Source organism: Pteronotus mesoamericanus, unplaced genomic scaffold (genome assembly GCF_021234165.1).
Source record: "Pteronotus mesoamericanus isolate MK-2021 breed Mesoamerican mustached bat unplaced genomic scaffold, CSHL_Meso_final contig_65, whole genome shotgun sequence".
Classification (NCBI taxonomy): domain Eukaryota; kingdom Metazoa; phylum Chordata; class Mammalia; order Chiroptera; family Mormoopidae; genus Pteronotus; species Pteronotus mesoamericanus.
The window spans coordinates 9,745,862-9,760,706 of record NW_026555228.1 but is presented as its reverse complement, the minus strand read 5'-3'; the positions used below and the strand labels follow the sequence as shown (position 1 = coordinate 9,760,706).

At 44.4% G+C, this 14,845-nt stretch overlaps 1 protein-coding gene across 4 annotated transcripts in view; it reads left to right on the top strand.

Annotated features, from left to right (window-relative positions):
- MAP7D2 (MAP7 domain containing 2) overlaps positions 1-14,845 on the top strand; it is an 85,386-nt gene that overhangs the window by 50,608 nt on the left and 19,933 nt on the right. For 3 of the 4 annotated variants that reach the window (XM_054581201.1, XM_054581202.1, XM_054581200.1), the window contains exons 5-8: positions 374-469; positions 2,648-2,758; positions 7,353-7,483; positions 9,029-9,156. In XM_054581201.1, the coding sequence (XP_054437176.1) occupies positions 374-469; positions 2,648-2,758; positions 7,353-7,483; positions 9,029-9,156 (466 nt within the window). Of the gene's footprint in view, positions 1-373; positions 470-2,647; positions 2,759-4,573; positions 4,697-7,328; positions 7,484-9,028; positions 9,157-14,845 lie in introns of all 4 variants that reach the window. The other variant, XM_054581203.1, reaches the window with a different exon arrangement.

Sequence of the window (14,845 nt, the reverse complement as noted above, 5' to 3'; positions counted from 1 at the left end):
AATTCTGTTTCAAGATGACTTATTTCATTATCCAGTTCATACTTATTTAAAAATTTTTAAATCTTTAATGGGTGGATTGTTACTAGTCTGAGTGGCTTTCTCCCCTTCGGTGTCTGTCTTCTTGTCATTCTATTCGCAGGAGTTGTATACTGGCTCTTTCTGAAAGCAAATAGGTTTTACATTTATATTACAGTTTCTTGACTTCGCTGTATTGTGTATTTAACCTTTTATCAGTGAATATACTTTGTTTTTTCTGTTTTTGAGAAGTCAACCCATTTCAGCTACTTTTTCTAATTTCCTTAGTAGAGAGTAAGTCAACCAGAAATTGGGACTTTTTCTTTTACCTCCCTTTCTCTGATTTTTTGCTGTGTAGGTGAATCAGAAAACACTCCACCCCCTCCTCTAGGTTTAGCAGCCAGCACCCTCCCTCCTGACCCAGGAACCGCTGCTGCCGCCGAGTCCACCAATGGTATATCCGAGCATCACCATGCCATGGCATTCTGTGATGACTGTTCTGACCACCCTCCTCCATCACTGTGTGTGTCTCAAGCACTTTTGCAATTAATTTCTTAGTCTGACCCCTTGGAGTTCTTTTTTCCTAGCGATGTGAATGACATGCTCATATTTCTTTGTTCCTGTCATCGCAGAGCTCTGCATGCCTTTCATCCTAGTGCTTTGGAGACATGTCATCCTTAGCTCACTGACTTCTGCCTTGAAAATCTTGTCAGTGTTTAAGTTTTGTGCATTCCGATCTCTCACATTCTCATTAGTCATCGGTTTGGACATTAGGAAGTGTTGTGTTTCAGTCACTTCCGGGTAATCACACAGACTTATGGGTATTCATGCCATGGGTCCTCGGAGAGGTGTTTGAGAGGGAGTGATAGGGAGTTCATCCGTACTAACACTGGGGACCCAAACAAGATCAGCTGGCTCTGTTCTTGATTGCACCTCTCTTTGGATACAGGCCTGGGAATTAGCAAAACTTTAGAAATTCAATCCACCTTTGGCTGGCAAAGGGGAAAACAAGAGGTAAAAGGGATGCACTATTTACCAGCAATGCAGAAGGTCACTTCATAGCAGTAAGAATAAATATCCTTGGTTTCCAGAATTCCTTTGACAAAGAAAAATATTTATTGGTATAACTGAGTAGCAGAGGCTTTGCTGCACGTACCGAGTGAGCTGTAGTGTGGGCACTGGCCTTCCACTGACAGAGAAATGATCATTATCACCCCTCGGGGATCACAGCCAGGGCCCAGGGCCCAGGCCAGGGTGAGGCAAGTATATTTGACTCGGGCACACAATTTAAGAGGGCACCAAAAATCTTACTCTCTCAAGATAGTATCAAATTTCTAAAGAACAGTGCCATCCTGAGCCATATCAGAGCCTGAGGCAAAGGGAGAACTGTGTACCCCTATCTATATACACGGCTTGATGTCCTTTCCAATAGTTAATTTTTTTCAGAGCATTGAAAGTAGTTGCAGAAATACTGGAAAAAAACTGAAAAGTAAGTGTAGTAAAGCTCACATAATTTTGCCCTGGCTGGTGTGGCTCAGTGGATTGAGCACCAGCCTGTAAACCGAGGGGGTCACTGGTTCGATTCCCAAGTGTGGTGTGCATGCCTGGGTTGCGGGCTGGGTCCCTGGTGGGGGGCATACAAGATGTGACCACACATTGGTGTTTCTCTGCCTCCTTTCCCCTCTCTAAAAAAAAAAAACATAATTTTAAGTTTAAATATTTTATTTATACCAAAACAGAACTTACAATTTTACTTTAGCTTAAGTCAATTAAAAATTTTTTTAAGATCATCTCTGGGTCAGAAGACAGTCAAACATGGCAGTTATCTCATTTGAAAACATGAGGAGAGGAGTTTAAGTAGATTTTGAGAATCTTATTGATAAATTTGCTTCCTTGCAAGCCAGGGCGCACATCTTTCCTTTGCCTTGAGCTATAGTATAGCTTGGCAGGGCACTCTCTGTACCTCTTCATTTGCTGCACAGGTTTCATTTTAGATACCACTCTAAACAGCTGGAAATTAAGAACACCAAACCTGGGACCACATGTTGACATCCTAACCATAAGCAGTCATGATATTTGAAAAATAGCCATTGTGACCCCCATCACTTGATAAGGGGAAGAAACCACCTACTAAAGTTGTTCTGCTGTAACTAGAACTTGTCTTACAAATGACTTCTCCTTCCAACCCAAGCTATAGATAACCTTCAGAAAAAGTCCGGTTTCAGCTCATGCAGACGCAGGCCATAGAAATTTCCTGGTGCTGATTTGTCTCTGAGTCCAGGTTCATTATGTCTTCATGTAATCTGAATATACTGAATAAAAGCCCCTGGACACAAGGAAATAAATGATTTGCTGGTGGGATTAACATGGCTTTAGTTGAACAGTTGAGTGAGATTGGATGAAATCAAAGAGAAGAACAGTTTAGAAGTGGAAGAGAACATCATGCTTCAGACCAATGGCTGTCGGGGCCTGGGCATTTGTAGATAGGTTAGGTAGCTAGGAGGGTGCTAGAAGCAGTGTGCTGTGTCACAGTGGCTTAGAAGGAGTGTGGATGACGGAGAGAACGCTGGGGTCTGTGTTTCTCAGTCTACAGTGGTGTGTGTAGCAGTGTCTTCAATGCATTTCTCTGCAGCCCGTGAGAAGCTTTCAACATCAACTATGAATTTGCCAAAGCAGACGGAGACTCCCATGAGTAAGCGCCTGTCCTCATCCACTGCGGCAATATCGTATTCCCCAGAACGAGGCAAGTGATCATGTAGACTTGATCTCTCCAGTTTTCTTCTTTCTAGTGTGAGCATCTTAATGTCCTAGTGTCGGTCTTCATGAGAGCCCCCACTCCTGACCCGAGCCTTCTGCAAACACCTCCATTGCCCTAGCCCTGTGGTGTGAATGTGACAGCCCCAGGACCTCACTAATGGGACTTTGGAAAGTGGCATCACCCTTTAGAGCCAGATCACGGTTGATAGAAGCAGGAATGAATGTTGTTCTCCTTGCATGAAAGAGACTTCCGTTTCCTACAGTGTATGCAGGAGTTGCCTGCCCCGGAATTTATTGGCCAGTGAGCAGATGTGACCGGTACAACTGCCCAATTATTGGTGTGATATCATTGATTAGCCAGAAAGGCAGAACTGATGAGGCAGAGGTACATGGGAGATTTAGATGTGTGAAAAAAACAGGGCTCTGCTACTGCCTGTGGTTTGCAGGCCTGCCCAACAGTGCAGAACTAATGAAGCCTTTAAAGGGGAAAAGGAGAGATGGCCTTTTCTGGCACCCTGCTTTGAGCTGGGAGATGACATGTATAGAACATGTGCCAGAGCCACAAACTGGATAGATTTAAAACTTCCAGAGTTTAGTAGAGGCTCAAATAGGTCATTAAAAGTCTGAACTGAGACCTTTCAGAGTATGTAGGTTAAGGAAGGTAGAGTAGTTCTCCATGCATCAAAAGTGTATTTTAAAGCGTCATGGAAGAGCGGGATGCCAATGGCATATTTAACACATCCAGTCATCACCAAAGGGCCAACAGAAGGACGTTTGTGACTTTGAAAAAGCCAGTGTCTCTTCCTGGTTGTTTTTCAATGGCATCGACCTTGCGCCTCCAGCACAGAGACCTGTAAGTGTCATTGTGGCTGATCTCTGATACAGTTCATGGGGAAGCACTGGAAACCTTGAATTAATTAAGAGCTAGATAATAAAACATATACACATTTTAAATTCTATATAGCTATTCCATTAGCAAATGGATTCCATATATTTTCATGAATTCACATGCTTACTTATTGATGTTAAATTCATGTTTGCATTGATTAGTATGAAAAGATACCAATATGTTATTTTGCTGGCAGCTAAATTATCTGCTTGTGAATTATAAATTGAAAATTTTAATTCCCAAACCATTTACTGGCCACCGGGTACCCAAAGTACAAAAGTACAAAGTACAAAGTAGAAAAGTTAATCCATTACCTTATCATCCACTCTAAAACCATCAGAAGGACGCTGAAGTCACAGAATTTTGGATTATGAATATTACTGCTTCCATTAAAGCTGATAATCACTTAGCTATTTTTATTTTTGTGCTTATTTAATTTTGTCCTTATTTACATGGAAAAAGTATGAAAGGATGCATATTTACACATGAGCAAAATCAGTGTATTATGAAAAATGTCTTTACAGAGGCCCTAAAACACGTTTTGTAGAAGTAACCCTTTTTTCAATGCTAGATCTACTTGGTGAGTAAATGGTTTCTTGAGTCCATATTATGTCATGGGAGATGAGCTAATGCTCTAACAGCGATACAGGTAATACTGCGTTAGCATATTGAATGTATTTCGGCTCCCAAGAGGATTAACACACTCTTTCACACTCTAAATGGCACATCATTTGTTTTATTTTTACTACAACACACTCCAAAGCCATCCTGTGCTAGAATATTTTTATTTTCCACATTCATTCTACCGCCCAAAAAAGTTAATTTGCATCATGCGCTGTGTTGTTTTAAACATTTCATTTCATTTCTTTTTTCTTTTGTTTTTTATCATTTTTCCTCAATTCCATTCCTCAGCTCATCGCATGCACATTTCTCCCATGGAAAACTTTCTCATTATGCGACTGTTGGCACCCACCCAGGCTTCTTTAGCCAGAAGCAGAAGTACAGTCATACTCTCTGAGCAGTCGAGTGAAGAAGGTAAAAGAGGCCAAGCTGGCGACACGAAGGAAACTGACAGAGGTGGTATTGTTCGGCCTCTGAGTTATTCTGGAGTGTTTGTATTTTGCTTCACGTTTGCTAGCTTTGTGAAATGTCTTCAACTGGTACTAACGTTTTCTCCCCACCAGTGTTTTGCTATTGCCATATTTCTTTTCTTTTAAATGTCACAAAGGTGAGTGAATTATTTTATCGTCGTGGGCATATGGATCAGGGAAAAATCTTTTTCAGGAGCTGTGGAAGTTACTGATCTTTTGTTAAGAGACGGTTTGGCAAAGTAGACTTTAAACCACAGTCTCTGGAATACTTATAGCCAACTCTATCACTTGCTACTTTTTACCACTTTGGATACATTAATTAACCTCCCCCCCAGGTCTCAGTTTCCTCATGTATAAAATGAATTAATTTTAAATTGACATGAGGATTAAATGAGATAGCACAATGGTTGGTACAGTAAGAGAGCTTAACAAATATCTGGCGCCTCGGTACTCAGGGGCTAGTCTGTGGACCTGCAGCGTCGCCATCACCTGGGAGCATGTTAGGAAGGCAGACTCTCAGGACCCAGCAGACCTGTGCACTGTACTCTGAGAAGTACCGGGTCATGCCATCCAAGCCCTTCCTTGACCAAAGTGGGTCAAATCATCATGGCAAGATTAATGAGGGATGGCATCCTCTGTTTGCACATGAGCAACACTGAGTCCACATTAGGGTAGGTCTGGTCTCAGTTCCCAAGATAGTGTATTCAGAGAGATGTCATGAATGACGTATAGTTCTCTACCTAGTTCCAGCTGTTTCTGAGTAGTAGTGCTATTTCTGTAGAGAAGATATATGAATGGCCAGTAAGCACATGACATGCTGCTAAACATAATTAGTCATTGGGAAAATGGTTAGCAAGATCACAATGAGGCCCTGGCTGAGTAACTCTGTTGGTTAGAGCTACACCAGGGTTGCAGGTTGGATCCCCAGTCAGGGCACATACAAGAATCAACCAGTGAACGCATAAATAAGTGGACAACAAATCTTTCTCTCTGTCCCTCTCTTCCTTCCTCTCCCCACCTCCCTCCCTCTCTCTCTAAAATCAGTAAATAAAAAACAGTTTTAAAAAACCATGAAATACTACCTCACATTTTACTAGTATGGCTAAAATTCAAAGAGAAAAAGGAAAATAAAGTGTTAGTGAGGCTGTAGAGAAATTGCTGGTGGGAATGAAAATGGTGTAGCCACTTTAGAAAACAGTCTGGCCAAGTTCCTCAGAAAGTTCAACACAGAGTTACTATATGACCCAGCAATTCCACTCTTAGGTATAGAGCCAAGGAAACTGAAAACATATGTTCACACCAAAACTTGTACATTAATACTTTTAGTAGCATTTTTCATTATAGCCACAAAGTGTAAACAACCGCAAAGTTCATCAACAGGTGAACTGATAAATAAAATTGTGGTATATCCATAAAGTGCAATATTATTCAGCTAGAAAAAGGAATGAATTACTGATTCATGCTACATGATGAACCTTGAAAACATTATGCTCTTATGAAAGAAGCCGGACACAAAATGCCACAAATTGTATGATTTCATTTATATGAAATGTCTGGAATAGTAGTTGCTAGGGAATGGGGCAGGGGGGAAAGGGGAGTGAATGCTTCATGGGTACGGGGGTTCTTTTGAGGGCGTTGAAAATGTTTTGGAATTAGACTGTAGTTATGGTTGCACAACCTTGTGAATATACTAAAAACACTAAATTTCAATTGGGTGAATTTTATGGTATGTGACTTTCTCAAACAAATAAAAAATTCCCAGGAGATAGGAAGTATTCCCGTTTTGAGAAGGGGGATGTGTCAGGAGGTCAGGGATTCTCTGAGGGTTGGTGATTCTCTAGGAGAACTCATAGCCACGATTCGTCGTAGGGAAAGGCTACAGAGCTAAATCAGCAAAGCGAAAAGGCTCAGGGGACAAAGTCTGGGGAAGACTAGGTACAAGCTTCCACAGTCCTGTCCCAGGATAGTGACACAGGACACATTCTCCAAGCAATGACTTGTGCTCTGTGCCTAGGGTTTTTATTGGGGGCTGGTCATATAGGCACCCCCTGCCAGGCACATACCCAAATTCCAGACCCTCAGAAGGAAAGCACAAGAAGTCATGTTTGCACAAGCAGCTTAGGTACAGTGAGCTACTGTTTACTTAATGGTGGGAACCCTTCTGAAATCTTGAATTCCCAGATGCTGACCAAGGACCAACTTTGTAAGCAGGTCTTTCCAAAGACAGTAGTCAGGTCTGCTATGTTAAGCCTTTCTACACAAGGAAGTTGACGTTTAGAGAGGTTAAGTAACCTGCCCAAGGTGATCCAGCTACTAGGTGACAGTGTTAGGTCTGCCTGGCTCCAACGCCCAGATTCTGAACTCCTGAAATGAACTGGACTCTTGAACATTGAGCGTGGGTTCTTTTAACATGGAGGCCCTTCTGTGCACTTGAGAAAAAGTAGGGTGGTATTTTGAGACTATGGATTGCCTGTGCCACGTTTTAACAGAAATGTGTTCTCCCCAACTCCTTGCTTTGCCCTACTTTTTCCATCTATGCTCCCTATCCTTTTGGCTGTTATACTGTAACTCTCTAGTTTTTCGTGCCTGTCCTCGTGTAGCTACGGCCAGCCCTCATCAATATGTCTACAAGTCATCCCCAACTCGGTCCATTGAAAAGAAGAAGACTGCATCGCCGTTTGCTGGAGGAGAGGCTTGGAAAGCAGCCCCTGCAGAAGCAGAGGCCCCTCGGGTATGTTTACACCCGCCCACTCGCCCTCAGGATGCGCTTAACTGACTGTACGATTGCTCCCTGCACTTGACCTGAGTTGGGCCTCTGTTCATCAATGTCCAGGGACTGCTCAAGGGGAAGAGTCAGTTAAAAATTTCAGCCAACCTTTGAAAAGCATTTAACTTTTTATACCCTCCTAAATCTTACTGCCTTGGAGCAATACCTTGTCCTCCTTACAGCCTGCCCTCCAGAGGACACGAGTCAGAAGGGATGTTCTGAGTGTCCCCTCTCTGCTGCTTTAAGGGCATCTGAATGCGGGCCAGCTTTGTCTCTACAGGCAGCCAGAACTGAGGTTCTAAGCCGGGCTTCACTCACAACAGTGACCTTGAAAAATGTTTTCTGTTACACTGCAACCATAAGCAAAACAAATGTTGATCAGGTACCCCCAATTAAGTATATTTATTTAGAAATTATACACTACACTAATTTTGTTAGTCGTCACTTGTTATGTAAAAAAATCAGTCCAGATCTTAGCATCTTAAAACAAATGGTTACTACCTCACTGGTTCTTTGGGTCAGAAATGGAGCGTGGCTTAGTTGGGTACTTCTGGTTCAGGGTCTCTCACAAGGGTGCGGTGAGGCTGGTGGCTAGGGCTGCAGCCGCCTGAAGGCTTGGCCGGGGCTCTCCATGCCAACTCGCTCACATGGCTGTGGGCAGGAGGCCTCAATTCCTTACTGCGTGGGCCTCTCCATAGAGCTCCTTGAGTGTCCAAGTGACGTGGCAGCTGGTCTCCCCCAGAGCAAGAGATCAGAGGGCAAGCACAGGGGCAGCCGTAGCATGTTTCTGCGCCAGCCTCAGATGGTGCACAACATCACTTTTGCAAGTCACTGAGACCAACCCACACTCAGGGACACAGGGATTGAGCTCCCCCCGTTGGAGGGAGAGCACCGGATGATGTGTACACTTATTTTAAAACCGCCACGTTACTGTACTATTGGGTACTTATTTTTATAACACCATGTTTATTTTTTAAATCCTGAGGTTCTCACATGAGAAGTGAACATTTCAGACCCTTGGTTTTTACTGTAGCGTGGATTGCTGTGGAAGGAGGCCGACATATGTGGGTGTGGAGACCAAGCGAGGGTTTGCCGCAGAGAAGCGCGGTATGGAGAGAAGGGACCACCTTGCGGACCAGGCCTGTGCCTCCGGCCTCCTGCAGAGGGAGACTAAGGGGAAGACATGGAGGGGTTGGTGGGGTGGCTGTTAATTTAACCTACTTTTGTTAACCCCTGTATCCAAGACCAGAGTATGGTTCTGTTGTCTGCTCTACTCAAGATATCAAGGACAAGGAAATCAGTGCATCTTGAGGCTGAATTTATTTTTTATTTAGCTAAGTCACCTAAATATGCTGACCTCATGGTGCTTCTCTGCAGATCCTCCTATTGTGGGAAGCACTGTAGCTTCAGATAGACCCTTCTGAAAGAAAGCTGTGCGTTGCTTCCACCTGGGATAGTTCTAGAAATTAAAGTTGTGGGTCATGGCGTCCTATTCTGTGTCCCCCACAGGTGGAGAAGATGAAAAAGGGGCCCCAACCAACAGCTTCCTTTTCCAGCGGGAGCCCTGCGTCCCCTGTGAAAAGACGTGATTTTCCCGGGGCCAACATTAAGAGGTCATCTTCACCCGTGGCATGCAGGTGAGCATCTTTCCCCCTTTGTGACAGCTGCACAAATAAAGCAGTTGGGTGGGGCGCAGTACAGTGCGGGGTGTGCCTCCTGCAGTCGACGCAAGGCTCAGCCCGCCCTGAGAGGGTGGCAGGAGGGATGCTGGGCTTACATCCTCTCTCTGAGTATCTTCCAGGTAAACGATAGGCTCTTAAGGGGTCTCGTTGCTGGTAAGTATGAGACTTGGTTACCGAGATGATCCATTCAGCGTTTCCTCTTTAGGTCCATCAGTTCCATTCTGTTTTTCTGACACTCTTCCCCCCTTCCTCCTTCGACTGCATCCAGAGTGAAGCGATTGCATTCTGCTTGGGCCTGTCTCATTAAAAGAGGCGATAATAACTTGTCAGGCACCATTAGCAGTGTGATTATTTATAATGAAGCCCTTTTTTAAAATTAAGAACTGGGTGAACTCACCAGTGAAACTGTAATTGGAAAACAAATTTACACTCTGTGGCTCTGTCTTAAGTCATTAATGTATTTTACTGATAGTGACTGACAAGAATGACTCGGTAAGTAACTCAGTCCAGCAGTGGAATGGAAACCTCTTCAGTGAGACTGAGAGAGGAAGAGAAATATGATTTTAATTTGGAAAAAGAGGAAACTCTTTATATAGAGAGAATCATATAAAACTTGTTCAGTGAATCAGTTTGGCTCAGAGAACGTAGGAGAAAACACAAATTGAATGAACACTTGGGAATTTCTTTAAAATATTTCAAGGTGACAGCAACTCTTATTTCTAATTTGTTGCTTTCCACCAGACACGTTTTCACTATTATTATTTTGTTCAGAGACCACTATGGTTTATATAGACTACAAATTTCTGCTACTGCTACACCTACCCTGCACAAGGAAAAGACTTCCATAGTGCACTGCTAAATGAATAGCATCTTGGTTTGTTAATTTTTTAAGCCCACTATATCCTTTCTGTGCTTGTGTTGCCTGCCTTTGATTATGCTCTCTTACAAAATCTTAACTCTATGAGGTGGGCTGTAAGATCTCAATTGGTCTTATTCCTGAGCCTTCCATTCACATGGCGCTACTCTGGTGATAGCTTGGGACATTGACATTAACAGAAAGAAAAGCCTGTTCCCATTGGGATTTTTCCAGATTCCTCCCCTCTCTTTCCAGGATATTGACTCATATTCTCTCTGTGGATAATAGCTGGCAAGTTTCTTCATCATCATCGTCATCATTGTAAGTTTCACTAAGATGAACAAGGGGTTGGTTGCCCTCTCTATAGAGAGAGAATTCAATATTTGGAAGCAAGCTCTCAGTAGACTCGGTGCCTTTTTTTTTTTTTAATAGTACAAGGATAGCCTTGCTTTAGTAGTGTAAAATAGAAGACAACATAAATATGCTCAACAGGGAATTGCTAAACAGATTATGATACATCCAAATAGTGGAGTGCTATACAGCCATAAAAAGTCATGAAAAACTATGTAATTGCATGGAGAGATGATCAGGATATTGTTATAAATTGGTATGCGGAACATGGTTCCATTTTTATCAAGTGCATATTTTCCATATTTATGAATATTAAGATGGATTTTCAGATATAAGATTAATAACTTTTAAAAGATCGAGAGATATTTAATAGGCATATTCCTGATCACATTGGTGAATGTATATACATGTAGACAGTCAGTGATTCTTGGGACAATGAGGTTTTTATCCTCCCTATCCCTTTCTTTTGCTTGTATTTGTATTTTCAAGATTATCTCAAAAATCACATGTCACTTTTGTATTTCCAAAAAGGGGAAAGGTTATTTTGCCTGCCAGCTTTACAAAAGAAGTTTGAAACGATGTTAAGACTGATAAGAACAGGACTTGGCCTAACGGCAGAATTTGGCAGGTGATGTGCTGAGAGCATGGCTCTCCAAGCCTTACTGGAGGTGGAAGGGCACTGCCACCTCAGATGCAACTCTGCCCTGGGGTCAGCAGTGAGTTGCAGCATTCTCTCTTCCTCCCCTTGACCCAGTGGGAATGTCAGGTGCCACAGTAGGGGTCCCAGTCTCCGTACCTTCTCTACATTTCAGTTTTCTGTGCTGTTTCTTTAAGTTGAAAGTTGAGCCCTGGCTGGAGTGGCTCAGTGGGTTCAGTGCTGGCCTGCGAACCAAAGGATTGCTGGTTCGATTCCCGGTCAGCACACAGACCTGGGCTGCGGTACCAGTAGGGGGTGTGCGAGAGGTAACCACACGTGGATGTTTCTCTCCCTCTCTCCCTCCCTTCCCCTCTCTCTAAAAATAAATGAGTAAAACCTTAAAAAAATAAAGTTGGCAGGAGCCCCACTTGGAGGGATGTCAGCCTCTTCTCAGCACATCATATCAGGAGGCCAGCATGTCAGATGGTTACATTCCTGGCTGTGACAACTGTGATCACTGTGTTAAGGTGGTATCCACAGGCTTCTCTGGTATAAAATTGTTCTTTTCCTCTCTGGGAAAGAATAAGCTATGACCATAAACATAGATTTTAGAGAATGCCAGCCAAGCCCTGGCTGGTGTGGCTCAGCTGGAGAGTTGTCCTGTAAACGAAAAAGTCACAGGTTTGATTCTCTGTCAGGGCACATGCCTAGGTTGCGGGTTCAGTCTCTGGTTGGGGTGCGCATGAGAGGTAACTGATAGATGTTTCTTTCACATCAATGTCTCTCTCTCTCTCCCTTGTCCCACCCCAACTTCCTCTCTCTCTGGAATAAAAATAAAATTTAAAAAAAAGAAAAAAAGGATATTGGTGGACCGGTGCTGATGAGGCCAGACTCCTCCCATCCTGTGTGCGGGCTGTGTTTGCCATGCCTGGAGTCAAGTGGCTTTGGATAAAATAGAACTAGATTCCAAGCTGTGGAGAAAAAAAGTCTTTTGGGGTTCTGCTCTGCAGTGAACTCATGCTCAGAAATATGACAACCCTCTCCTGAGAATTACTCTTGCTGCTCTGGTTACAGAGGTGTTTGTCCATGTTTTCTATAGTCAGGAACCTTCAAATGTTACATAATTCTGCCTCGCACACCAGGAAGCTCTACCACCCCAACAAAATTTAAGCTCCCTTTGTGAGATTTTTAACCACTGGAGGTATTGAACTTTTAAAAATCAAAGTGGAAGAGCTGTTAAAAAGCAAGATGAAGAATCAGTGACTTGGATGTCAGCCCTGGCTCTCTCATGTGTTGACATCTCTTAGGAAAGGTCATTTCAGCATTTAGGACTTAGGTTTTCTTATCTAAAATATGGTTAACAGTAATTTCCTCTCTACCTCACTGGGTTCTCATGGTGATCAAATAGATCCTTTTTAAATAGACAAGAAAGCACTTAAAAATAAAACTCTATGAAAGCACAGTGAGCTCCCCTCGATTAATTTGCACTTAATTTCTTTCATCAGCCAAGATACTTACTTCTAGGAAATTGGCAGGAGGGTGACTTTGCCAAACTTTGTGTGAGCAGGGCTGGCCAGAGAGCCTTAAGGGCTGCGAGACCCGCGAGACCCACGTCACTACTTGGTTCAAGATACCCGGGCCTAGTAGGGGCCTGGCGGGGACTCAGTCGTGTAGGGAAGTGAAGTGGCAGAATGAGCAGGAAAGCCTACAGATATGCAAATAAAATAGGAAACTTCTAAGATTTTCTTCTGTGTTTTGGTCACTCACTGTTTTTTAAAAAAAAAACAAAAAACGATGAGTTGCCTGTTCTCTAATGTGAAGGGAGTATGTGTGTGTTTTCTCTAATTTTTCTGTTTATTGGGCAGGAGCTGAGATAGGGGGTTATAAACAGACTTAACATTTTGAGTTTTTCCCCCAAAGAATCCATCCTTACTTTCCAGGTAGAAATTATTTTTAGATGTGTGCTTATGAATAACTGGCCCAGTTTTATTTAGAATAATAGTCTGTGGTGTGAAGAGAGCCTACACGCGACTGTTCTGTTAAAGCGAGCGGAGGCAAAGCTGCTTGGGGCGGAGCCGACCCGAGCTGTCAGAGCCTCTCCATCCAGGCCAGTCCTGCCGTTGCTCCTCGGGACTGCGAGCCCGCCGCACATTGCCCTTTGCGGGGTGCAGGCTCACTGATGGAGGGTGTAGCTCCATCGCGCTCCGTTCCCTTCTGATAGTGAGCCACTTAAACCAGACCAGGGGGTCATGCTGGGATCCAGATGCTGGCTTTCTGCTGCTGAGGGCTGTCAGTGGATTCGGCCTGCAGCCAGTTCTGGCCTCTTACCCGCTCCCTGCAGTCCAGCCCGGGGGCCCCTCATGGTGAGAGCTGCGTCTGTAGGAGAAGGGCTCCTCACCCACCTACCTTGCAGGCCCCCAGGGGTGTGGCTCACTGTAGGCAGGTCCAGTGACAGCACTCGAAGGTGCCCAGCACCTTGCTCAGTCTCACTGATCAGGGAGGAGGAGGAAGGCAAGGGGGAAGAGCAAAAGGCTTTTTGTCTGTCTGTCTAATGCCAGCAATTCTTATTTCATGTATCAAGGTAGGAACGCTTACGGAGGGGAAAGCTGTCCGTCTGCATCATCTGCCATACAATAGCGCCCTGTCCATCACCTCTCTCCAAATCCCAAATCCAGGGTAATTCTTTGCCCTTCCCTGGCCACACCCTGCGCATGACACTCCAGGGAATGGGTGACTCATTTTGATCTTCACAAGACATCACACTGGGTCCCTCAAGACACTCTCCTGGCTGTTATGACAACATTACTGTCCTGGACGACAACATGTAAGGAGGGTGTTGCTCAGCAAAAGATCACCTGCCATATGTTTGTGCAGGTGATTTGAACCTAAACACGGGGTTTCGCAGCCGATTGGGAAAGTGCTCTGTGGAGCACTGTCTTCGGGGCAGGGCAGGGCTGTGGCCTGCCCCGGCACAGGACCTCCTGGTTTAGTGGAAGTTCGTCCTTGTCTGTGAGGAGAGTTCAGATTTTTATTTGATCATATGTTTAATCAACGAGGAGAGCTGTTGCGTGCTTACTCTATGCCAGTTCCACAATGAATATCTGGGGGTCTTGGTGACCCCAAACTCAGGCTTAGCCACCACTGCAGCATGGAATAGGGCTGCGTTGTGGGAAGTGGGGTCAGGGAGACGTGGGCTCAGGCCGCAGTTCCGTGGCCCCCTAAACCTTGCTCAGCCTGGCTTCCTCACCTGGTAGTGACCCTGATAGTAGTACCTGTGTCATACTGTGTTTTAACAACTAAAAGACACCCATATACACAAGTACGTACACAAATTTGTCTACACACCAGCCACTGTAGACAGCACCCAGGAAGCATGGACCCAGTTTTGGCCCATGGGTGTTCATGGATGTCTGAGCTGCCATCATCCAGGGAGGGATCAGGTGTGATTCTGTCTGTTAAAACACAGTAATCACCTAGTAATCACCTCTCAAGCTCAGGCTCTCAGGAAGCTTCGGGGTCACTGTGCGTCTGGGGACACTGCCCCTTCAACCACAGCAGTTACATGCTCTCTGCTTGACACAAGCAGAAGGGGTGTGGGGGCGCCTATATGCCTGTCTCTCCTCAGTTGTTCTCAGCTGGGAGTGATCTTGCCCCTGAGGGGACATTTGACAACGTCTGGAGATACTTCTGATGGTCACAACCTGGGGTGGAGGGGAGGTGGCTACTGGCATCTAATGGGTTGAGGCCAGGGATGCTGCTGAACACCCCACGGTGCACAGGACAGCCCCACAGCAAAGAAG